The sequence below is a fragment of the Passer domesticus genome, chromosome 17 (genome assembly GCF_036417665.1).
Source record: "Passer domesticus isolate bPasDom1 chromosome 17, bPasDom1.hap1, whole genome shotgun sequence".
NCBI classification, from domain to species: domain Eukaryota; kingdom Metazoa; phylum Chordata; class Aves; order Passeriformes; family Passeridae; genus Passer; species Passer domesticus.
The window spans coordinates 9,293,465-9,318,022 of record NC_087490.1 but is presented as its reverse complement, the minus strand read 5'-3'; the positions used below and the strand labels follow the sequence as shown (position 1 = coordinate 9,318,022).

Genomic DNA, 24,558 nt, shown 5'->3' with positions numbered 1-24,558 from the left:
CAGTGCCCAGGGGCTGTGTAACTCTGAGCAAGGTGAGGTTTTACCTCAGCTCAAGGCACGTGAGGAGTCTGCAGAGCACCAAGAGAGTCCCTGTGAAGTCCATGTAAACCAAGAGCCTTGAGATGCTGTGTTCTGTCCTCAGTCTTTGGTAAATGCTGTCAATGACACCTGCACCAGCCCAAAACGTGCTGCAGGACAGGGCAAGGATTGTCCCTTCCTCAGGGCCTGGCAGGCTGGAGACCCCACAGAGGCAGGGCAGGGCCTTGTGCCTCTGTGGGCATAAACAGCTGAGATTATCCTCACTGGAGATGAACATTGCACAGGGCTGAGCTGTTGTCTGAGCACAGCAGCTCACAGCAGGTTCACCCCATGCTTCAGCAGCTTCTGCTTGGCCTTGCTGGGCAGGCTGAAGGCGCTGTCGTGCGGGTTGGGGACGCCTGAGTTGCGGAGTGGAGCTCCCAGCTGCTGGAAGTAGGTCTCCTGGACAGGATTCCGGCAGGCATACACGGCTGTGGAGGCGTTCCTGGAGGGGCAGGGAGAGGCAGGGGTCAGGCTGACAGCTTTGGGCAAGATTCACAGCTGGGCACTGGGCTCCCAGGTTTTGGGAAGGACTTTCAGGTGTCTCAGCATGGAGCTGAACAGGCACCAAACCCCTGAAGGCCATAGGGAACCAAATCCTCCTTCTAAAGGGTCCTGGCATCCTTAAAAGGGAAGGTGAGATATCTCAAAATCATTTAGTTTGGAAAAGACCTCCAAGGCCATCGAGTCCAACTTGTGACCGAGTCCAGCTCAGTGCTCTGGAGGTGACAAGGTGGGGATTGGTCACAGGCTGGACACGATGGTCTGGAAGGGCTTTTCCAAACTTAATGATTCTGGGATTCTGTGTGTGGCCACACTCCAAAGACTCCCCTTGCTGCCAGCCCAGCCCAGCACACCACGAGCCTGGAACACTCCTCGTGCCTGACATTCCTCCTCTGCCACTGCTGCTGGCCACAACCAAATCCCAGCACACACCTCGCAGCAGGAGCCACGTGTTCACTCACAGGTGTGATGAGGCTCAGACAAGAGTCAGATTCAGTCACCACCAAAGCTGTGATTAAAAACATTAATTAAGACTAAGAATCCCCCCTCCCAGAGTATTTCCTGCAGGAGGGCTGGCAGGGAGCAAAGCCAAGGACCCTGGATTCATCCTCGAAGGAGGAAAGCAGCAACTGCTATGTTTGCTGACACCCTTCTGTGACAACTCTCCATAAAATAAAGCAGTTTTAGTCATCTTGTTACTCAGGCTGATTCACACATGGAGTTTCTTTTTTCGGGGTAACAGGGAACATGCCAGCTTAGCCAGTCAGTTTAGGATTGGATTGAAGGAGCCAGTGAAGCTTATGCTAAACAAGGAATTCTCCAGTACTGACGTGTGTGATTCACATTCCCTTGGCAAGCGGTGCCAGAGTTACTGTGTAATTCCCAGGAGCATCTTTATTTCATCATGTTTTGGACAAACAAGCAGGACCAGGTGGGTGGAATCTGTGCAGTCCCAGCTCAGCTGAGCAAAGGGGTGTCCACTTCAGCCATGGCCTGGGAAAGGGCTCTGGATGTCAGGAAAAGCTCTGGGTTTTGGGAAGGGGTCTGGCTGTGATAAGACCATCCTGCCTGGTGCATCACAATTGAGTTTGCCATGCATATCACAGTGTGTTTCCAACCCAACAAGCCGTGCAAGAAAACAATATCTAGGTTGCCAATTCTGGGCGCCTTTGGCTCCCTGCCGAGACACAAATTTATTAGGAACAGCTAAATTTAAAACTGCGTCTTAGGACCTTACGGTGCCAGGAACTGGCAATTGTGTCAGTGTTGCATCTTAATCCCAGCCATAGCACCACTCAGCTGTGCCCTCAGTCCACCCTCCTGGTGCCACTGCAGCCTCTCAGCATCCAGGAACCCACAAATCAAAGCAAACTTAGGGAATAAAGCAATGTGACCGGTCCTTGAGTGTGGTGACAACCTGATCAAAACCCAGCCAGCCTTGCAAAGGGGTTCTGCCTTTCTGTGACAGCCTGGGGCAGGAGGGCTGTGAGCACCCCTTACCTGATGATCACTTCTGAGGCCATGGGGAGCTGGCTGAAGTCAGAGTGGATGAGTGTGGCTGCCCTCAGGAAGTGCCGCTCCAGGGGCCCGGGGGTGTGGGGCAAGTTGGCTGCACAACAGGAGAGAGGGGGTTAAAAACCCACCCTGCAGTGTGCCCCTGCTCCCTGAGCAGGAAAAGGCTCTGGAGCTCACCACACACCCTGGACAGGCTGGGGACACCCTGAATCCCAGCAGACAAAGCTCCCCCAACAGGGCCTTTGATCTGGGCTCTGTGGTGGGAGCTCTGCTGAGAAATGGTGTCTGAGGCGTGAGAAAAGGCTCCCATAAACCCCATTCTCCTCACTGCTCCCTCCTGCAGGCCCAGAAGAAGAAGGCTCACCCGTGAGGATGTTCTGGACACAGTCATAGTGTGTGAAGCTGTAGTTGGTCCTGGCTGAGGCCGAGGAGTCCTTGGGCAGGGTCTCCCTCAGGTGAACCTCGAGGCCATTTAGGGAGGCCAGGCTGCTGTGGTACTGCAGGAAGAGAGAAAGGAAAAACTCCGAGCCTCACCTGAGCCTCAAGGAGGTTCTGGAAGGAGTTCAGGTGACAGAAGGACCAGATCCTTCCTTGCTTTGCTGTCCCACCTAAAATGGCTGGGAAATTTTGGCATGGAGGGAACAGGTAAGTTACAGAGCTCCCAAGGCAGTGATGGGCTCTGGAAAACCTGGTCCAGTGGGAGCTGTCCCTGCCCATGGCAGGGGTTGGAATGGGATGGGCTTTAAGGTCCCTCCCAACCCAAACCAGTCTGGGGTTCTATGACTCAGAAAAGGGCCCTCCAACCTGAAAATCAGCCATTAAGCCACCTGATGCTACTAATTACAGGAAAATGCAAGGCCCCATTAATTTACCACCAACCATTACTCTCCAGGGCTCATTTCACATGATTTACAGCCCCAGCAAGGGACATTCCTTTGCTTACACTGGGCAGTACAAACACACACAACAAAGCACTGAATGAATGCCAAGCTGATATTCTGGATGGATTTTCAGTAGCCCAGAGGCCCTGATCATGCTGAGGCTCCCTGGGCACAGGCAGGGGTCCTCCACCACTCCTGGGAAGATTAACTCCATAATCCTCACCCTGCCAATGAGCTTTCCCCTACTGGGGAGAGGATCAAGCTTTTGTTCAGCAGGATGCCAGTGCCTGGCCTATCCTTGACCCCTGTCACGGCACAGATTTTCCTTTCTGTGCAGTGAAATGAAGGGATAAGACCTAAAGAGAAGCAGGAGGCGAGGCCAAGAGCCTCCCACTCCACAGGGAAAGTCTGGGATGGAACCCGCCCTCCCAGAGGTTCACAGCTGCACAAGTAGCATATTTTACCCTTCTTTGGTGTCATTTGGGGGCCTCAAAGCATTCAAAAAAACATTAATTACAACTAAGCTTTGACATCCCTGAGAGCTGAGGCTCATTTTTAACCTACAGATAAACAAAGGGATAGACAAGCTGGGGTTGTGCCTCAAAGGCACCAGCAGCAGAGCTCAGCTGCACCTCCTGAGACACTGCCCCTCCTCCTGGGACAATGGGACATGCAGGGCACCTCTGCCAAGGGATAACACACCTGCACCCACGGGAGGGTGCAGCAGAAGAGCCCAGCCACAGCCGAATTCCAGGCTGTGTGACAGTGCAGTTTTGGTGAGATCCAAAACAAGGGTACGTGAGATGGAAGCAGATATTTGGGAAAAGAGGAATCTGAATGGAATGAGAGCTTGTCAGCGCCAGGGCAAGACACCAAGGCAGATGGAGTGTGCAATCCCTGTGCAATAGGGATTCCGTTCTCCAGCGTGACAATTCCCACCTGCCTGTGTCCCCCTGCTGTTCCAGACGAGCCGAAAGGGGACAAAGTGCCATGTCTGGTGCAAAGGGGCCCACCTGCACCTCTGGGCTCAGCTGATTTGGCAGCAATCCCGAGCCAGGCACATCAGCCCTGCTGTGCAGAGCAGACATTCCCCAGCTCCCAGGGCCCAGGTGTCCCACAGCTCCGAGGGGAAGGAGCAACCTTGAGGCTCTGCATTAGTCTGAGCTTCCCTCCACCTTCCAGTCTGGCTGGGGAAGGAAATTAGGTTGTTCCTATGGCAACTGGCATATCAAACAGGGCTCTGCAGCTTTGACTCAGCTCCTGGTAGGGAGGCAGAGGCCAGGCAGCAGCTCTGCAGCTGATGCTTCCCAGGAAAAATGGGGGGCCAGCACATCCTGCCCCTGCAGCCCCATTAGCTGTGCTCACTGAGGAGTCTGGGCATCCAAATCCCACCACGGGGAGATTTGGGATTGCTCTGGTGTCACCTGGGTGCAGTGCCCACATGGCATCCCCAAGGAGCAGCCTGGAGGCTCCCACAGCCAAGGGAACCTCCCTGGGACCTGCTGCCAGCCACGTCTGCGGTGCTCCCCGAGGGAGAGGCGGTGACGTGCGGGCTGGGGCTTCAACACAACCAACCTCCCTTCCCAAAAAGCACGGAACTGACGGGGATCCCCAGCGAATCCCAGCTCCAGCACAGGCCCCTGGCAGCCCGCGGGTGTCTGGCACACCCCCACGCTCTGCTCCGGTGCCGGCAGTGCCAGACAACAGCAGCACCGGGAGCTGCCTGTGAGACGCGGCTGTCCCCGCTCCGCTCCGGCAGCTCCCACGCAGCCGCGGCTGCCACAGCTCGGAGCAGGTGACGGAGGCACGGGGAGCACCATTCAACACTCCCTGCTCAGCTGCGAGCCCTGTGCTCCCCACCAGTGCGGCTGCAGTGGGGCAGAGCTTTCCCACTCACCACGTCCTCCAGGGCGCTGCGGTCCCGGCGCAGCCGCTCCTCAGCCAGCAGCGACAGCACCAAGCCCTGGATGCAGTGAACGTAGAGGCTCAGCTGGGCTGGCTCACCCTCTCTGCCACCCAGCCTGTCCCAGCTGCCTTCCCTGCTGCTGGGACACGGTCTGTCCCCTGCAGGGGCACTGGGCAGAGCCTCCTGAAGCTCTGGGACCAGTGGCTGCCTCCTGCTGAGGAGCTGTGTGTGTCCAGCAGGGCCTGGACAATCCAAGCCCCACCCGTGGTCACCAGCTGTGCTGTCACTTCCTCCAGACACACGCTCCTGGCTCACAGTCCATGCCTTGTCCTGCTCACTGGATTTTCTTCTGCTCAGCTCCCGGGCAGGAGAGGGAACAGCTGGACTGTGGCTGACTGAAAGCGAATTTTGGGAAGCACAGTGATCAACATCAGAATCTGCAAGGGATTCCCTCTTGTCCTGGCTCGCCTGCTCCCAGGAGTAAGGGTTGGGAAAGGAAAAGCCCTCCAGGTATGGACCTGTAGTGCAAGTACATTCAGTCTGGAGTGAGGAAGGGCTTGGGAGCTGCTCTGTGTCGCTCTCTGAGGGGAAGGATGTTTTCCTGCCGAGCTCTGAGTTTTCACTGCCTGCTCCACTCAGGTTTGCAGCTGGAGAATTCCTTGTGCTGGCTCCCGTTCCAGAAAAGTCCATCAGAGGACTTGCAGGGCTGCCCAACTGCACAGCATCTCCTGGGGCAGGTGTTCCTGATGTGTCCTCATGGGACTCCTGCACAGAGATTCCATCCAAGGCTTGGTTTTTATGAGCTCCTGTTGATTCTGGAACTGCCTGGGAGCAGGGAGCACTCTCCTCTCCTCTGGGGCCTGCTGGGGACATGGGTGACCTAGTGGGAGATGACAAGTGGATGAAACACTGAGCAGGATCTGCGTGGAGTTATCCCACAGCTGCTAACCCCAGTGGCTCCTGACACTGATCAATGGCTGATCACTGATCAATGGCTGATCAAAGAGACCTGGGAAAAGGATGGGCTGAGGTCTAACACAGGTGAAATCCTGGGAATCTTACACTGCGGGCTCCTGGGAATGTCCCTGCCTTGTCCACAAAGCAATGCTGTGAGCTGAGGGACAAGAGATCACAGGTGGCCTGGGGAAGCAGCTCTGCTCCAGGCTGCTCACAGGAGGGTTTGGACAATTCTGCCCAGCCTGAGGGGCCTCATGCAGCTCCAAAGGCAGTGACAGAGCCTGAGTTAGTTCCAGGGAAAACAGTGACAATGGCAACAGGGACACAGTGCCTGTGTGAGCTCCTGCTGCAATTCCTGCCTCTGGGCCAGGCTGGTTTCCTACCTGGCCTTCCACTCCACAGGGAAGTCCTGGAGTGCAGAGACCTCCTGAGCCGTGAGGAACACCGGGAGGACTCGGACACCAGGAGGCAGCAGGGGCTCTGCAAGAGCAGGGCAGGATTCAACAGACATGTCCCGGCTTAAAACCACAAACCAAACCTCACCAACCCCAAGGTTCTGCAGGAGCTGCAGGCCTGCCATGATGCTGCATCCCAGCTGAGCTGGGCAGCCTGCTCCCACCCTCCCAGCATTTTCCCATCCTGCTCATTCCTTCGTGCCTGACACAGTTAAATTTCCCCTCAGTGTTTCCATCCTGGCAGATCATCTCCACGCTGATGCTGGGAGGGGATGGCTGGAGGTTTGGACTGCAAGCACCAGCCATCTGTTGTCAGGGCCTGGCAGTGGCCAAGTGGCCACATGGGGAACTGGAATTAAGGCAGGCGTGGTTGGGAATCTGCAGAACTGGAATCAAACCCAAAAGAGCAAACCCAGCAGAAGGAGCTGGTCCTGATCATACAGCACAGGCTGGCTGGTGGCAGCAACACCCTCTGGGATATTTTGGAGCTACTCCAGCACCCAGCACAGCTTGGGTGTGAATCCCAAAGAACCAGCCAGTGCTCCCATGCAGGGAAGGCAGCCCAAAGGATGCAGCTGGATGCTCACCAGGTTCTTGCAACTCCTCAGCTCCAGGCTCACTCTGCAACACAAACCAAAAATCAGCTCTGTGCATGGATTAGGGACACCAGGACACCTCTGTCACCCTCCCAGTCCCCCAAGGCTGCAGCAGACCCCACACCACCCCCCCAGCAAATGCTGGAATTGTTCGGTGCTGGGAAGGGTTTTGGTCCTTAGGGAGCTCTCAAAGCCAAGGGGAGCTTCCCAAGAACCAAAATACACCTAAAATTCAGGACAGAGCCCAGATTTATCATCACCACCTGCTCAGGGCACAGAAACTCCCTTCATTCAAGCAGAAGAACAGCAAAGGTTGCCTCCATATCTGCATACTGATGGCTTTTTTATAGAACATCTTGATCACACACATACCAACTTTTGGCAAGTTTTAAAGCAAATGAAAACTGCTGTTTGTCACACACTCATTTGATGGATTTCCCAGAAAATAGCAAAACTTGTGTAAAAAGCAAGTCAAAACACCACATAAATGAGAACTCAGGAATTCAGTAAGTTAAAGACTGAAAAAAAAAGCTAATTCCTAGTGCAGAAATCTTGGAACCTTTTTAAATCATAACCAATAAAAGCTTTAAGCATCGTCACCAATATTTGTCCTTCCCCTTGGTGACACATGCCAGATCTGTGTGACAAGAGCTCCCACACCACATCCTTCCAGGAATCTGCTTGCAGGGAATGTGTTCAGTACCATACCTGGCCTGGGGACTCGCTGCCCTGCAGGAGGACTTTGGCAGTGAGAGGAGGTGGCAGCTGGGTGCTCACAATCCTGAAAGGACAAAGCAAAGTCAGAGAAACACAGAATGGTCTGGCTTGAGAGGGAACTTAGAGATCATCAGTTCAGACAACTCTGATGACATTTGGTGACAAAATGTCTCTACCAGACAGACCAGAGACACAAGGTGACACACCCTGGTACAGGACAAGGCTCCCAAGTCCCTCCTCAGGTCAAATGTCCATGTCCCTTCACTCTCAGGTGCTGCAGTGACTCAATCCAATGTCCTGCCTGCAGCTATGAGGTCACTCTCTGGCAGATGCTCTCCTTGTGGCACATTTCCAGTGCCCGTAAAAGGTGTCACTGGAACAGTTCATGCCAAAGAAAAATGGCACTTGAGCACTGCTGCCAAGGAATTCTCGGAATTCCCCACCTCCTGTCTTTCAGGGCCACCTTGGAGGCTTTCCTTGAAGTCATTCAGTCATCTTGATTGAAGGAAGCTGGAATTTCTTGTGGGGAATCCTGGCTCATCCCCCTGCACACCTCCTGTCAGTACAGACAGTGCTCCTGGCCAGCAGGTCAGACAAACCCAGGGACACACGGACACACCTGCACTGAACTGCACACCTGCAGAGGGAACGCTGCTGGGAAAGCACAACATCCACTCATCTCCCTTTTCCTGGGTGACTTCCCCCTAAAAAGCCTCAGAAATTCAGTGCTTACATCCTGCTGAGTACCAAAACCAGCAGATTTCTACTAAAACCCAAGTCTTGAACTCCCTCATGGTGACGAGCACAGATAACCTTGGAGAGACTGTTCACAAGGGCCTGGAGTGACAGGACAGGGGGCAATGGATTCAAACTGCCAGGGGGCAGAGTTAGATGGGATATTAGGAAGGAATTCTTCCCATGAGGGTAGTGAGGCCTGGCACAGGGTGCCCAGAGAAGCTGTGGCTGCCCTTGAATCCCTGGAAGTGTCCAAGACCAGGTTGGATGAGGTTTGGAGTAACCTGGGATAGTGGAAGGTGTCCCTGCCCACGGCAGGGAGTGGAACTAGATGGGATTTAAGATCCCTTCCAATCCAAGCCATTCCATGATCCCACAGTTCCACGAACCACTCAGTCTCAGTGAGCCACAGACAGCCAGGGACTGCCTGGCCTGAACCTCTGATGGTTTTCAGCCTTTGAGCCCTTGCTCTGCTCCCAGGATGCACTCCAGGATCCAAGCCCTGGAAAGGGGTGGATTTAACCCTCCAGGGAACAAACACCTGGTTACTTACAAGCCTTTGTAGAGGATGCAGCCTGCCAGGACATGGGGAGAGCGCTGGCACGTCTGCAGGATGAGAGCTGCCTTCAGCAACAGCAGGGGATCCACCTGGCCAGGGAGAAGCAGGGCAGTGAGGCCACAGAACCTTGGGAAAGCTCCAAGCAGCAAACAAACAAACACAGTGGCACTGGGGCACTGCAGAGGACAGGCTCTTACCTTGGTTTTATCCAGATGCCAGAGAGAATTGAAAATCCTGTGGAGGTCACTGGTGTTTTTTTGGATGTGTTCAATGTACCTGTCCCACTCCCTGCTCAGCTCCTCCTGGGAAAACACCTGTGGGTGGCAAAACCCCCACAAACACTGTCACTGCAAAGTGTCCATGCACTCAGGATGGGAGATGCAATCCACAGGGCCTGACAGGATAAGGTCAGGAAAAGGTGGGAGACAATACTGAGGGGAAACTCTTTAGGGTGAACATCTGGGAAAGGTTCAGCAGAGCCCCACAGGATGTCAGAGCAATGGTGGGGATGACCTGATCACTTTTCCAGGTCTGACTTCTTGGATGTGTGACCCTTGGCAGGAGGAAGGCAACACAAGGGAACACTGCAGAGCTGGGACAGCACGGGAAGTGTTTAAATCTCCCCAAAAGTCACTGTGTCCCCAGCCCCTCATTACCAGGTCCCTCATTACCATGTCCCAATCTCTTGTTACCATGCTCCCATGCCCTCAGTCTCTCATCACAATGTCCCAGTCCCTCATTAACATGTCCCAGTCCCTTGTTACTATATCCCCACGTCCTCAGTCACCATGTGCAAGTCTCTTGTCACCCTCTCCCCACATCCCTGGTCCCTTGTTACCATGTTCCCATGCCCCCAGACTCTCATTACAACGTCCCAGTCTCGTTACCGCGTCCCAGTCCCTCGTTATCATGTCCCCAGACTCTCATTACCATGTCCCAGTCTCTTGCTACCTTGTTCCCACATCCCTAGTCCCTTGTTACAGTGTCCCCATGTCCCCAGTCCCTTGCTACAATGTCCCAGTCCATTGTCCTCATGTCCCCAGTCCCTTGTTACCATGTCCCAGTCCCTCGTTACAAAGTCCCAGTCTCTTGTTACCATGTCCCCCCATCCCCAGTCCCTCGTTACCATGTCCCAGTCCCTTGTTACCATGTCCCAGTCTCTTATCACCCTGTCCCTATGCCCCCAGTCCCTGGTTACCATGTCCCAGTCCCTTGTCACCCTGTCCCCATGCCCCCAGTCCCTGGTTACCATGTCCCAGTCTCTTATCACCCTGTCCCTATGCCCCCAGTCCCTGGTTACCATGTCCCAGTCCCTTGTCACCCTGTCCCCATGCCCCCAGTCCCTGGTTACCATGTCCCAGTCCCTTGTCACCCTGTCCCCATGCCCCCAGCCCCTGGTTACCACACCCCAGTCCCTTGTCACCCTGTGCCCATGGCCCCAGCCCCTGGTTACCGTGTATGCACCACACACGGGGCCGTGGTAGAAGGTGAAGAGGCCGATGAGCTGCTCCAGGAGCCGCCGGCAGCTCACGTCAGGCAGCTCCACAGCACAGCCCAGAACCTGCAGCAGACACAGCAGGGATGGAGAAGGTTGTCTGTCTGACAGAACTCGGGCACGACAAGTGAGAACAGCTCTCATCGCTTTCACACAAGGACAGGCAGCTCTGTGCAGGCAGACACCCCTTGGAATCACAGTCACAGGAAAAGGAAATGCAAACATACCCACACAAGAGCCCTGGCACAGACAGGATAAATAAATATCAGAAATGCAGTGCTTCAGACACACTCCCTTCCCACGTTAGATGACCTAACTTGGTGCTTTAATAGCTAAGTACTTCAAAATATTCAAATTAACTCATTATTAATGTTATGGTGATGCTCCATCTCGTTTTTGAATTGCTGAAGCAGAAGCAGCAGTGCCAATTAAATGGGGCTGACTGGCCTCAGCCCAGTTCCCAGGGGATGGTTTGGGGCTCTTTTGTCACAACTGCCATACACTGCTCTTTATATATAAATATCTGTGGACATTTACAAAGCTCTGGGGGTGCTGAGGGCTGGAAGGAAAGAACAATCAGACTATCTAACAGTGACTGTGTCCTTACAAACTGCAGCACATGGAATCCTGTTATGCCCCATTCCTGGAAATGTCCAGGTTGGACTGGGACAGTGGAAGGCGCCCCTGGCACGGGGTGGAACTGGATGAGCTTTAAGGTCCCTTCCAACCCAAACCAGTCTGGGATTTTGGGATTCTGTTTCCAGCCAGGAACATCTTAAGAAATCCCTTTGGGTGTGGGCACAGAATTGAGGTACTTTAAACGTTCCTGCAGAAAGCTGAGGCGACTGCCAGACCTCAGAAAACAGAATTTAAGTTACGAATGAAATTAAATTTGTGCACTGCAAGGACCCTCCCCAGCTCTCCCTGGGTGCAGCCCACACCCTGAAAAACAAACCCTCATTGTCTGATGCCATCCTTCAGCCCCTGGCTGTTTTCACTCTGCGACTGCTCCGGAGCTCCTGCACTCACCCACAGAAAGTCTCCATCCACCACCACGGCAAACTTGAGCTTCCTGAGGCGGACGAGGCTGGGAGGGGCCCCGGAGATCTCGGTGAGACAGCGAACAACCCCGGCCATCTGCCCACACAGCAGCTCCTGCTGCTCCGGGATGGTCTGCCAGGGAGACAAGGCTTGAACTTCCCATTAAAAGAACTCAGGAAAAAAAAAATCACTGCTGTTTTTAGGTATAAATAAAAAGTAATTATCATTTCAACTCAGTTTGCAGAGAGGGCTGTCAGGAATTGGCACAGGCTGCCCAGGGCAGTGGTGGAGTCACCATCCCTGAAAGTGTTCAGAAAACGTGTGGGTGTGGCACTTGGGGACAAGGTTTAGTGGTGAAGAGAGTGCTGGGTTCATGGCTGGACTTGATTTTATTCCAACCTTAACAACTCTAGGATTCTATAAATCAAACGCAGTAGAACAGGCAAATTTCTGGGAGAAAAATAATTGGATTGTTTTTCCAGGCAGCACAAGGGCTTATGGAGAGGAACTTTCATCCCTCGTGTGTGTTTATTGACATCACCAGGACAGAGCTGGGCTGTGCTGGCCCATTCCTCAGGGAGGGAGCGGAGTTTAACCCCCAAGAGCCCAGCCCTGCTCCACCTGGAGTTAATTGATAACTGGGATTCCTTAAAAAAATTCTTAAAACTTTTGTGGCTACTAAGTAAGGATTAATCCAAACCATCTGGAAGCCCGACCCCTCCCGATCCAGAACCATCAGCAACCCTTTACAGGTAATAAAGCAGACATTACCTGGGGAGGGTAAAAATAACAGATGCCAGCACTTGTAGGATCCCCTTCCTCCTTCACTTTTGAGCCATCATAAAGGAAAAAGTAATTCCACCTAAAAAACATTGGCAGAAATGATTGTGTATTTGAAAACTGTTACCCTTCTCCCTCTCCTTTCTATTTCTTCAGAAGAGCAACAAAAATTTATTGCAAATAGAGAGACATGAGTCTTTGCACAATCACACCGAGTTTACACCCAAAAGCAGCACCAAAAAGGTCCCTCATGACTAAATTTCACCACTTTTGTGAGTTTAAAACAGGTTCTATAACTCCAACTCTCAGACACCAGGAAGGAGAACTGGAAAGAAAGTGGATTTGTGAGATATTGCACCCTCAGCACAGGGGATAATCATAGTTAAGAGAGTACAATAATTATTATAATTATCGAGAATTATTATCCATGTGTATCCCAAGCAGCTCCCGGGTGCTGCCTGCACCCAAGAGCTCCCGAGAGCAGGAGACAGCAGGGTCCCTCTGACGATGTGATATCATTCTGCTCAGAATTTCTCGAAGAGAAAATTATAATTTCTCGAACGCACGTATTCAGTAACACTTCCCATCGTGTCCCGTCAGCCAGCACGAGCTCGGAGCGAGCTTGGTGCGGGAGTTTTCCCGCAGGAGCAGCCCAGGTCCGGAGCGCAGGCTGGCTCAGAGGGAGCCGCGCTGCTGCCGGGCCAGGAGCGGGGGGCTGGATCCGCTCCCGGCCCTGCGGGGACCCGCGGCCCGGCACCGAGCTGCTGAGCCCCGGGGGCTGCCAGAGCTCACCCCGGACCGGGGACAGCGATCCGCGCAGGGCCGAGGGCGCTTCCCGGGGCGGGGAAGGGGCTCACCATGGCGCGGGGCCGGGCGCGGCGGGGCGGGCCATGGCTGCGGGGGCTGCGGCGGCTCGGGGATGCTCCGCGCGGTTCCGGGATGCTCCGGGATCGCCCCGCTCGCTCCCGCCGCCGGTTCCGGGCGCGCCCCCGGTCCCGTGACCGCGCACGTGACCGCGCGCATGGCGGAGGCGGCGGGAGGGTGGCGAGCGGGGCGCGCCCGGCGGCGGCGGCGGGGCCGCCGTGAGCAGGAGGAGGAGGATGATGAGGAGGAGGAAGGGGAAGGCGGCCCCGGAACAGAAGCGGTGCTGCGGCGGCTGCGAGAGGCGCGGTGAGTGCCCGGCACGGGTCCGTGTGCGTTCTCTCCCCGCCGGGCCCCGCTAACGCCGCGCTCTCCCCGCAGGGACGATCTGCTGAGCTCCGGCTTCTGGGCGGCGAGCGCCGGTGAGTGCGGGGAGCGGGGGGTGCGGGACAGCGGGGACAGCGAGCCCCGGCTCCGCCGCGCTGACCCCGCCGCCCGCAGGAGCCGTGCGGGCCCCGCTGGGCGCGGAGCCGCCCGCCCGCTGCGTGTGCTACGGGCTGGGCCGCTTCGGGCGCTGCCCCGCCGCCCGCTACCAGCTCGCCTTCCTGCTGCTGCTGCTGGACGAGCTGCGGGTGAGCACCGGCACCGGGGGGAGCGGCGGGGGCGGCGGCGGGGCGCTCCCCGCTCACGCCGCCGTGTCCCGCAGGTGCCGCCCGCTCGCTGCGCGTTGTTCGACCCGGCCTTCTCGGCGCGGGAGGCGGCGGCGCTGCGAGCGCTGGGGATGTGCGTGCTGCCCGAGAATGAGGTGAGGACACCGCCGGGTCACACCGCGGGGACCCGCGGACGGGGCTCGGCCCTGACGGGCTCGGTGGTTGCCGGGCAGGAGGGGAAACGCGGCATCGAGGGCGCGGCCACGCTGTTCTACATGGTGCACTGCGGGAAGGCCCTGTACAACAACCTGCTGTGGAGCAACTGGAGCCCCGCGGCGCTCTCCAAGCTGGTCATCATCGGGAACAGCTTCCGAGGAATCGAGGAGAGGTCAGGGCACAGCCTGGACAGGCTCTAGTGCCTCCCACCCTGATTTCCTCTTCTCTGTCCCACACTTTAATTTTATTGCTTATGACAGCAATTTCCCTGTTTTGTGCATTTTCATTGCCATAAAGTTTTCAGTCATGAGCCCTCTCCCCCCTCCTCTATCCCACCCGCATGCAGAAAACCTGTCTAAATCCACAGGAATGTCATTGTCTAATGTGGACATCTTCTGTTACTGCAGATTGCTGTCCAGAATCTTGGAGAGAGATTATTCTTACATAGCAAAGGTATGAGGCAACAGTTTAACATTATTGTTTCATGTTGACAACACACCTTTTAATGAAAATGGAAATGAACTGCCGTTGGAAAGAAGAGAGGGTTATTTTCAAAACCTTTTTCCTAGACACTGTAACATAAAAGCTAATCACTTTAGGATTGTTGAACATCTGCAGAACATCCTGCACACAGGGGCTGAGGGTAACAGAACAGCATTCTCATCCTCACTGGCTCAGCTTTGCAGGAAGGGGCTGCTGCATTGTCTGTAACTTTTTCCCCAAATGATCTGTAGGTCTTGAAAGGAGTGGAGGAAGTGGCACTCCCCAGTCACCCCCGCTACCTGGACACCTTCAATGACACCTCCGTGCACTGGTTTCCCCTGGACAAACTGCAGGAACTCTCTCCTGAGGTCTGGGACTTCGTGGAGGAGCCGATGTACCAAGACTGTGAGGACCTGGAGATCATCAGGAAGGGGGAGGAAGCTACTGCCAAGTCCTGACCATCCCTGTGGTGGCAGGGCTGGGATCCTCATCTCTTCCCATGGAAGCTTCTGTGCAGCTCAGATGGAGCTCAAGGAGCAACTGTGGCATCAGGCTCTGTCCAAAGTGGCAGCACCTGAATGCTGAGGTGATGGGACATTTTTGTATTTTGTTTAATAAAAAAGTAAAGCTGAGCTTTGATTTATACTCATTGAACCACAGCAAACTAATTCCACCAAAGCCTGCCTTGGGAGCCATTCCCACTGCAGTGACTGCTCTGATTCCCTCCCCTTCCATAACAATTCAAGGCCTTTGCATGTCCTACACACATTGCAAAGCATCAGGAAGGGGAAATTATCAGAGGGGTTTGTAGAGGGAGGTGTTGGGGTCTGGTTCCCAGTGCACACTTGGAAAAAGCTCCCAGTTCTGTTTGCTGCTGAGATCACCTCTTGATCAGTCCTGAGAACAACCAGGTTGGCTCCCTCCAGGAAAAAGCCTCAGTGTTCCTTCCCTCACCTCTGTGCTCTTACCCACTGCAGCCCCACAGCAGAGAGAGCTGGGACAGGTCCTGGCTGTGTGCAGCAAAGAGAAGCTCACTGTGTGAGGGATGTTGTGGGGACAGTAACTCACTGCCAGCACAAGCTGTGACATTTGCCACTAGAGACTCAGGGGACTCAGCTAGGCCAGCCCTCACTGAGCTGTTGGAGCAGGGAATGTGTTTCCTCCTAACCTGCTGGTAAACCTGTCCCAAGTGGCAATTCCAAGTGTCAGTACTGCTTGTTCACCCTTAGCCTGGCTTCCTGAGTTGGGAAGTCTGGCCTTCCATCCTCTTGCTACTGCCTGAACAGCTCTTCCAATAAAACCATCCTGGCATCCAGCTCCAGTGTCACTATTTACAAACCTGGAACTTTATTCTAAGGGTTACCCAGAGGCTGTTCCTGGCTGGTGACTCAGTCCCCAGCAGGGCCTCACTTGGCCATGTTGGTGAGGCTCTACAGTGAGGTGGGCACCCAGAGTGGTCTTCCCTTCCACAGAGATCTCACTTGGCCATGTCGATGAGACTGTAGCGAGGTGGGCACCCAGGCTGGTCTCCCCTTGCACAAAGGCCTCACTTGGCCATGTCTATGAGACTCTGCGGTGAAGTGGGCACCCAGAGTGGTCTGCCCTTGCTCAGAGACCTCACTTGGCCATGTCGATGAGGCTCTGCAGCGAGGTGGGCACCCAGGTCTTCTCCCCTTGCACGAACACCACGCCCCTGTCGATGTAGATGACGATCCTGCCGAAGGTGTAGAGCTGCTTGCCCTCGTGCCTCTTCCCGATGACGGGCATGAAGACGATGTTGTGCTCCTCGGCCTTGGTCTGGATGAGGTCCTTGAAGTTCATGGGCACGGAGCCGGCGGCGGCGCCGATGCCGCGCTGGGCCATGTTCTCGGCCTCGCGCCGCTCCTGCATGGCCTCGTACTGGAAGTCCTTGCGCCGCTCCGTGTGCGTCAGGTACGCGATGTTCTCCCTGGCGCCCGGCTGCATGTACCCACCTGCGGGGAGAATGGCACAACACGGTGCTGAGCTGCTGCCAGAGGGAAGCAGCTCCATCCAGGACAGGAGCTGGAGGGTGGTGTTCAAGTTTGGGCTGTGAAAGGGAGTTCTCAGTTTTGGAAAGAGCAAGCAAGATTTCGGTGCTGCTCCCTCAGGCATGTCCTTCTCTTTTATACCATGTAACTCCCAGTGAATTCCCAATTACCACTTTTAGGCAGTAGGGAGAATCATGTGGAAGGGAACTGCTGCTTCCCTTCACCTCACCATAAAAAAAAAAAAAAAAACCAACCCAGTAATGACAGCTTTAAAAGTCAAGCCCTAAAGGATGATGTCTGACTGACAGAGCAAGGCTGGAAGAGGATCAGTTGTTCAATGGCTCAGGAAACCACTAAAAATCTGTTTCTGCTTCAGTGCAGTCCAGAACTATTGAGGAGCACCTCAGACATGTTCTTTAAGGACAGAACAAGGCAGAGCCCACTGACTCTCACTCGTGGGAGCTCCTGCCATGGTGCCAGCAGGGCCATGCCCCAGTCAGCCTCCCAGTGCTGCCAGCCCAGAGCAGCAGAGCCACCCCCAGGAGCCACCTACCCACGCTGGAGGACACGGCCCGGTTCATGATGTCAAGGGCTTCGTTGAACTTGTCTTTGATGGAGGGATGTGCCAGCACCTGGTCTGAGAACATGGACTTCCAGCCCAGGTACCACTTGGTGATCTCTTCGTAGTTGGGGCTGTTACTGAGCCAAGAGCAGAGCACCTGCAGAGCAAGGGACAGGTCAAAGGCAGCACAGGGACATCTGTGCAGGAGAGGCCTCTCTGCCACAGAATCCCAGAGTCATTTAACATGGACAAGACTCCAAGAGTATCGAGTCCAATGTGTGACCAATGAGCCCCTTATCAACCAGCCCAGAGCACTGAGTGCCACATGCAGGCACTCCTTGGACACCTCCCTGGATGGGAACTCCATCCCTCCCTGGGCAGCCCCCTCCAGTGCCTGACCACCCTTTCTTTCCATGAGGAAATTCCTCCTGATGTCCAACCTGAATTTCCCATGGCATAATTTACCACTTGGTTTATTACTGTCAGTAAAAGGAGGAACTGTTCCAATGACTACTGAGCTGTGAGTGTGAACCAGCCCAGCTCAGCAATTCCTGGATAGGAATCACTAAAACACTCCCCAGTTAACCAAACCTCTTTCCTCAGCCCTCAGTGTCTTACCTGCAGCCACTTTGGGAAGAAGTGTTTCTCCAGCAGCCCAACGAGGCTGGAGACAGAAATCATCCCCTCCCAGTCGATCACCCAGTAAAAAGCATCCATGTGCTGCTGGTGAGGGTTGATGATGAGCTCATTCAGACACATTCCTGGGAAAGGAGAGGACAGTTAGAAAACAGCCTCACTCAGTTTTATCAGTGCTTTGGTGTCTTTCACTACCAATACACAGAACTTGAGGAGCACCTTTTTGTTATCCTAAAGGACAGTGGGGATCTTTGGCTGATCTTGCCACAAAATGGTGCATTTTCACTTCCAGTGATTACAGTTTGCAGCCAGAACTGAGAAACTAAAACCACTTGACTATTTTTTAACCTTTGAGCCTCTTTCCATTACAAAACTCATGGTGAAACATTACAACAGACCAAGGAATTCAAGAGTAACAGAGAGACATCTTACAGCCTGGTCCTACCTGACAGCTCTCAGATATTCCTACCAGCTGGAGATGGATGATTTATAAAAAGTAAGACAGAAAACCTAGAGAATAACCAGAGTAATTCCTTTTTTCTCATCTTTCTGCCTCTGCACAGGACTGGTAGCAGAAAATCACAGGCAAACTTGGTCTAACCTCACTAACAACAATCTCTGATGTAACATTAGCAGGGGGGAAGGTGCCACTGCCAGCACTCTCTATTGCCTCACCGAGTTTAGGCACGATGTTCTTGACCATGAAAGCCTCCCAGGAGCCAGGAGTGAACACATCCTTCCAGGGCTGAAGGATGAGCTTGGCAGAGGAGTCGCTGGGGTGCCACTTCTGCAGGGCGTTGGCCAGCTTGTTGCGGATGGGCGAGTACAGCGGCTCCAGGCGCGCCTGCATCAGCGGCAGCCAGGGGTGGATCCACGAGTGGATCGGCACCGTGTCCGTCAGAGGATTCCAGCTCTCCACCTAGGGGCACAACAGCAAAGATTAACTAAGTCCAGCCACCAGCAGCAAGTTTTTTTGAAGCACAAAGAGCTCTGATGCAACCCCTGGCTCCTCAATCCATCGGCAGAGGCTGCACTGGTGTTTGGGAGTTCCAGCTGGAATTCAAACACTGGTTCAGAGCATGGCTTTGCTCTCCCCTGCCCTCTTCTCTCACCTCCTTCTGTAGCTTTGGGAAGATGAGCTGATCCAGAATGTTATCCAGTATCCACACAGGGACAACGTTCACCCAGCTATCCAAGAAATCCACCATGGATCCACAGTTCCTTGGCTGCCACCGTGCCACGATGTTCCTGACATATGGCATCCAGATCTCCCACATTAGTCTGGCAAGAAACCCCAAATAAATCAAAGTGAAGCTCAAAGCTACAGCCTGGCCTAAATAAACCAAATGGGAGCTGTTAGTTAAAGCTGCTTCTTTTCTACAGCTGCAAACTGGATTTTAACAGGTCTAGCAAGGGAATCTTCAGGAAAAGCTCCCTTGTTATCTGCTCTTTTCCATCCCTGAGGAAGCAGCACAGGAAGATGCTGCACAAAGTACAGATCATTTGTTCTTTACCTGTGGAAAGCATCTGTTGACAGGTCCTGCCCACTGTGGGATAACAGCTGATCGTTTTCCAGAAGGGTCTTCCACTTGGCTATGATCTCTGTGCCATATGTACAGTCCTGGGAATGACAGGGCACAAATAGTCCATATCCTCTCCCATTAATTCCAGCTGGGATCTGCACAGAGCAGGCTGAGGGTGTGCTGAGCACAGCCAGCCTTTTCACCTCCTCTCAGGACAAGCCAGGAGCTTGCAGTCTTAATTCCAGAATCCCACAATCACTGAATTTGGAAAAGAACTCCCAGACCACTGAGCCCAACCTTTGACCCTTCCCCACCTTGTCACCAGCCCACAGCAGTGAGTGCCACATCCATAATTTCTTAAATGACTTTAGTAAAGTCCTGCCAGAGAAAAATCCCACCTTACAGTATTAACACACCTCCAGGGAGAGGACAGTCTGAACTTTTGCAGGTGTACCGAGAGATCCAGACTCTATCCCAGCTGAAATGTCACTGAGAACAGACTGTGCATCTCTGATACCTGACAGATAAACCTCTCCTGCTTTTGCTAAAAAACAACAGCTACAGATTTTTGACCAAAATTTTCATCCCAACACTCATAAAAGGGATTGGTTTTAGCCTAACAAACTCCTAAGTTTTTACCCAGCAAATGTCTGAGAGTGGGGACAGTACAGAGTTTCATTTTGTCTCTTTTCTTTTTCTCCAGACTAATCAGGAATTTAGAATCCCAGAATCCCAGACTGGTTTGGATTTGAAGAGACCTTAAAGCTCATCTCATTCCACCCCCTGCCATGGGCAGGATCACCTCCCACTAGACCACACCTGGGACAAGGTAACAAAGATTACTAGAGCCATCAAATGAGGACTGCAGATAACTCAAACCAACACACACCTTGAGGGGATCCCAGTTCTTGAAGTATTCCTTCATGAGAGGATAAACTATGGCCACTGCCAGGTCCACCCTGTCTGACATCCTGTACTCCTCGTAGTACTTGTCCTGCAGGGTCTCAAAGATCTTGGCACACTCATCCAGGGTCAGGGGGTTCTCACAGCCCGGCTGCATCCGCCTCTCACACTCCTCCACCATGTCCAACACCTTGCTGAGGTTGCTGATGGCCTTCTCCTCGTGGGACAGCACCTCAGCCATCTTCTGGATCTCGTGGCTGAGGTTGACCACCATGTCCCTCTCGTACTGCAGCTGCCGGTCGCTCTGGATGATCTCCTGCTCCGTGATGTCGATGAGCAGCTGCAGGTTGTGCTCCAGCTCGGGCAGGGCAAAGCCCTGGGGCTTGGAGTCCTTGCCCAGGGGCTGCTGGGGGCTGTCATCTGGGATGTTGTGCTTGTGGCTGATCTGGCTGTAGCTGTAATAAACCTTCTGCTCCCGGCCCGTCATGTCGATCACCTGCCAGCACACAGAACAAATTCCCTAACAAAAAACTCTCAGCTTCAAAAAAGGAGAAAAGCCCTGAGTCCAAACTGAAATCTGGAGATTTCCAAGGACATTAATTACTCCAGGAGGCTGCTAATGTATACTGTAATTGAACAAGGGGATTGCCTCCACAATGGCCTTCTCCAGACACAAGGAGTCAGAACAAATAAGGGACAATCTGGAATCAGAGCCAGAAGAATCTCCTCATCTCATCCCATTTCACTGAATGATTCTACAAGCAGTGATCTTGCCATTAGTTACTGCATTTAGAACTTTTATAATTTTATAAAGGTACTTTAATTTCAGATAATAATTTTACTGAGTGCACAGCAGACAAATCCCTTACTGTCCCTTGGAGGCAGAAGATGGTTCAAACAATCCCAAAAAGGACAACTGTGCTTTTAGAAGTGGGTGAGTGTTGATTATGACAAATGTGAAACAATTAAACTTAAATTGCAATTAACCCTCTATACACACTCACATTTAATCTAATTTGTCACCACATCCAGAGCTATTACGTGGCTCAGGGATGAGCTCCATGAGGCTGCACAGGCAGCTCCTAGGACTGGCTTTCCTGAGGTTACCAGTGCCTAAAACGTGCTGGTGACACCAAAGGGCCCAAACTGTTCCTCAGGGGTCACCTCTTGGCTTATCAACCTCACCTTGACCTGGGACAGCTCCTTCTGAGGGGCTGCAAGCTGCTTGCTGATCCTGCCCTTGGCTTTCAGCTCTTCCACTGTTTTGTAGCTGTACTTGGGCTTTTTCTTGCCTCCATTCGGGTCCTTCCGCCACTGGCTGAGCTCCTTCTGAAATTCCTGGACAAAACCAGCAGAATTGAGGTGGCTGCTCTTTGTCACACCCCGAATCTGCCTCTTTTTTATGGGAAAAAAATCATCAGGTCAATGAGGAATTTGTACAGGAAATAAATGGGAAATGGAAAAGCTCTTGCCAAACCAGCTTGGATGCTGTGGGCCAGTCACCCACCCTGTGGGTTAAATGAACAGGATGCTTCTGGTCTTTTTTTTTTTTTATTAAAACAAAAGACAAAGACTATTTATGTGGGGGACTCCTCAAAGGAGGGGTTCTAGCAAAGTTACTGAAATAGAGTGAGCCAGAAACAACAAAGAACAATGTAGTGACAAGGAAGATCCACCTAAATGATAACAACATGCTCTGTGTTTGGCTTCTTATCTCAAATGAGCCCCAACAGTTTTCTCTGACACAGAAATTAAGAAAACTGAATTTTGTACACACAGCAGAGCAGGGAAACAGCAAGAACCCCAGAAATACCTCCTCAGCTTCCTCTTCTGAGTCCACCACAGGGAAGTCCTGCAAGGACTGCGTGGTTCTCTCGGAGCCGTAGGCGCCCACAGCACCTTTGCCTTTCCTCTGCTTGGCCTCGATGGGATTGATGATTCCTGGCAGGATGGGAACGGGGTCAGCAGGAGCAGTTTGTGTGCTGGGAGAGAGCTGAACAGCCAGGCTTTCCCTGTGAGTTACCAGCTCAGCACCAACACCCTCCCTGGCACTTCCAACATCAATTCCCCGTGAAATCACTTCATCCCAGCACACAGCAAAGTGCCAAAGCACAGCCTTGCTCCCAACCACATCTTATCCTGTTTATTCTGCCACGTAACACAGCACCTCCTGTCCCCTGGGAATTCCCCTTTGGAATTTACTGCCTTTCTTCTTGCTCTTTTTCTCTTGCACATGACCACAGGCCAGTTTGAACAACCCTGACTCTCACCACAGGGCCTGGATCACTGGCAGGAAAACAAGAAGGAAGTTTAAACCACCTGGGCTGGAAGTTCTTTAAGGAATCCAACCTCTCCCCAAATCCCCAGTTAATAATAAAAAACCACCAAACACACTGACAGTACCTTGAGCATTCTTCCCCAGACCCCTTCCAGGGACATATCCCATCTTCTGGAGAAGCTTCTGCCCAATTCCTTTAGTGTGTCTCTCCCAGCTGCCAAAATCCACAAAGGACTTGGAGCCCCCTACGAAGCCTTTCTGGCTGGGCTTGAAATTTCCACCCTGTCAAAAACAAACACACAAAAAAACCTGCAGCCCTGAGGCTTCAAAGAACCAAAGTGTGCAAAATTCCCCTCAGAAGGTTCTTCCCACACTGCCCAGCTCACTGGAACCTTGCTAGTGCATCCTGTGGAGATTCCTGAAATTCCTCAGATGGGAAAGGAAAATCCTGAAAGAACTCTGGCTGACAACCTGACATTTCTCAGGGTCCACCACCAGATTTAGATTAAGCTGATTCCTGATTCCTTCTGGTTTTAATTGAAAATAAGGGTTTTTGAGTTCTAATCTATAACATGCCTGGATTTGTCTGTTCTGTGAAAGCAGAAAAATAAAGTCTCTGAAGGCAGGAAACCACAGGAATTCTCTACTTTAAACCTCCACTGACCAAAGGGAATATTGAGAAAAATGAAAGGCCTGATTCCCAAGGACACACAGTTATTATGTCAGTGTACAGTTGCACCAATTTTTGTTTCATCAATGTATTTGCATCAGTGATACAAAACCCAGAGCAAACACTTCCCTTACTGACACACTTGGGTCTCTGGTTTAATTATAAACGTTTTTAGTGCTCTATTACAGTCTCACTGCCCTCAAACACAGCCCGAGTTTTATAAACATGAAACACAGCACAGTAAATTTCCCGGAGCACTCACTGTTTTTAACTTCTTGGGCACAAACTCCTTGGGAATGTCCTCCTGCTTCACAGGCTTCTCATCATCCTCCGAGTCCTCCTCCGAGAGCTCCTCGGCCGCCGCCTTCCTGAGCCCCGCGCTCACGAAGCTCACGGGGGCCGAGTAATCCCTGGAGCTGCAAAGCCAGAGGGAATCCCGCTCATCCTGGGGCTGCTGCGCCTCACGCCCCCCAGAGATGGGACGGTAAAGGCTCTCCAGCTGCTTAACCCTGCTCCTGCCAGGCAGTCCCCACCCTCCCTCCCCTGCACGGGGAAAATCTCTGCAGGGACGGCTGCTCGGGGGGGGTCTGCAGCCATGACATTTTATGGAAATCCTCTCCTAAGGCTCTTCTCTTATTCTAGCTGAGAAGCCTCAGAAAAGAAATGTAAACAGTTAACTATCTAAGAGCTGCAGAATGTGGTCTGGACATTGTTTACCAGCAGGTGCATCTTGGATTAGTTCCTGTGAGTTGTTTCTACTTAATAACCCATCAAAGATGCAGCTGCGTTGGACTCTGAGAATCACGATCTTTTGTTATCATTCCATTCCTCTCCTGTTCTTTCCAGCCTTCTGATGGATCCTTTCCCTCTATTCTTTTTAGTACAGTTTTCAGTATAGAATTTTAATATAATATCATAATATAATAAATCAGCCTTCTGAAACATGGAGTCAAGATTCTCGTCTCTTCCCACATCCTGGCACCCTCAAACACAACCACAGGTGTCCACAGCCGGGAAACGCCCAGGGAGCAGGGAGAATATCCAGGGAACGGGGTGGGGGGGAACATCCAGGGAACGGGGGGTAAGCTCCAGGGAACGGGAGGAATAATATCCAGGGAATGGGGAGAATATCCAGGGAACGGGGCAGCTCCTGGGGTCCCTGAGCGGGCCGGGGGTCCCAGCCCGGCCGTACCGCTTCCCTCCGAAGCTGGGCCGCTCCTCGTCCGAGTCGCGCTCGGCCCACACGCCGTAGGTGGCCTCCTCCTTGGTCTGGCGGTGCCGCTGCCGGTGCGGGTTGAATTCGTTCTGCAGGTCCCAGTCCGACACCTCGAAGTTCTCCATCTCCACGCCATCGTCTCCGTCCGTGCCGTACAGGTGTGACATCGACATCGCGGCTCCGCCGGGATGCCTCGGCCCGCTCAGGGACCCCACGCCCCCTCAGGAATTCCTGACCCGGGACCCCCGGGCCCGCTCACGGATCCCAGCGCCGGCCCCGGCCGCGCCGCCACACCGGATGCGCCCCATTCACTTCCGGTCCGCTCCTGCAGA

At 53.3% G+C, this 24,558-nt stretch overlaps 3 protein-coding genes across 3 annotated transcripts; 1 reads left to right on the top strand and 2 right to left on the bottom strand.

Annotated features, from left to right (window-relative positions):
- Window positions 1–205: 205 nt before the first annotated feature.
- Window positions 206–13,202, bottom strand: HPS4 (HPS4 biogenesis of lysosomal organelles complex 3 subunit 2). Its single transcript, XM_064393136.1, has 13 exons — window positions 13,077–13,202; window positions 12,211–12,301; window positions 11,428–11,571; window positions 10,357–10,464; window positions 9,101–9,217; window positions 8,898–8,992; window positions 7,601–7,673; window positions 6,884–6,917; window positions 6,225–6,321; window positions 4,876–5,764; window positions 2,462–2,594; window positions 2,083–2,191; window positions 206–523 (listed from the first exon to the last, which is right to left on the bottom strand). Exons 1-13 carry the CDS (start codon window positions 13,109–13,111, stop codon window positions 352–354), a joined length of 2,097 nt encoding a protein of 698 aa, XP_064249206.1. The 5' UTR covers window positions 13,112–13,202; the 3' UTR covers window positions 206–351.
- Window positions 13,203–13,240: 38 nt separating this feature from the next.
- Window positions 13,241–15,061, top strand: SRRD (SRR1 domain containing). The gene is made up of 7 exons (XM_064393146.1): window positions 13,241–13,389; window positions 13,462–13,502; window positions 13,582–13,712; window positions 13,787–13,885; window positions 13,964–14,118; window positions 14,354–14,399; window positions 14,681–15,061. Exons 1-7 carry the CDS (start codon window positions 13,241–13,243, stop codon window positions 14,885–14,887), a joined length of 828 nt encoding a protein of 275 aa, XP_064249216.1. The 3' UTR covers window positions 14,888–15,061.
- Window positions 15,062–15,753: 692 nt separating this feature from the next.
- TFIP11 (tuftelin interacting protein 11) lies at window positions 15,754–24,538 on the bottom strand. Its single transcript, XM_064393134.1, has 12 exons — window positions 24,203–24,538; window positions 23,273–23,426; window positions 22,466–22,622; window positions 21,876–22,003; window positions 21,248–21,400; window positions 20,049–20,558; window positions 19,151–19,257; window positions 18,749–18,917; window positions 18,312–18,555; window positions 17,619–17,761; window positions 16,992–17,157; window positions 15,754–16,402 (listed from the first exon to the last, which is right to left on the bottom strand). The coding sequence occupies exons 1-12, from the start codon at window positions 24,397–24,399 to the stop codon at window positions 16,047–16,049; spliced, it is 2,484 nt and encodes an 827-aa protein (XP_064249204.1). The 5' UTR covers window positions 24,400–24,538; the 3' UTR covers window positions 15,754–16,046.
- Window positions 24,539–24,558: the final 20 nt, after the last annotated feature.

What these genes read in the sequence shown, in the direction of transcription:
- HPS4 (XM_064393136.1), bottom strand. Translation starts at nt 13,111, where the DNA reads ATGGCCCGCCCCGCCGCGCCCGGCCCCGCGCCATG. An exon ending in CCGTGTGTGGTGCATACACG is followed by an intron (nt 9,218 to 10,356) that starts GTAACCAGGGGC and finishes TGCCACCCACAG; the next exon opens with GTGTTTTCCCAGGAGGAGCT. An exon ending in GCAGCGAGTCCCCAGGCCAG is followed by an intron (nt 6,918 to 7,600) that starts GTATGGTACTGA and finishes TTTGTGTTGCAG; the next exon opens with AGTGAGCCTGGAGCTGAGGA.
- TFIP11 (XM_064393134.1), bottom strand. Translation starts at nt 24,399, where the DNA reads ATGTCGATGTCACACCTGTACGGCACGGACGGAGACGATGGCGTGGAG. An exon ending in CCCAGCTTCGGAGGGAAGCG is followed by an intron (nt 23,427 to 24,202) that starts GTACGGCCGGGC and finishes CTGGCTTTGCAG; the next exon opens with CTCCAGGGATTACTCGGCCC. An exon ending in TGCCCAAGAAGTTAAAAACA is followed by an intron (nt 22,623 to 23,272) that starts GTGAGTGCTCCG and finishes TGTTTTTGACAG; the next exon opens with GGTGGAAATTTCAAGCCCAG.
- SRRD (XM_064393146.1), top strand. Translation starts at nt 13,241, where the DNA reads ATGGCGGAGGCGGCGGGAGGGTGGCGAGCGGGGCGCGCCCGGCGGCGG. An exon ending in CGGCGGCTGCGAGAGGCGCG is followed by an intron (nt 13,390 to 13,461) that starts GTGAGTGCCCGG and finishes CTCTCCCCGCAG; the next exon opens with GGACGATCTGCTGAGCTCCG. An exon ending in ATTATTCTTACATAGCAAAG is followed by an intron (nt 14,400 to 14,680) that starts GTATGAGGCAAC and finishes AATGATCTGTAG; the next exon opens with GTCTTGAAAGGAGTGGAGGA.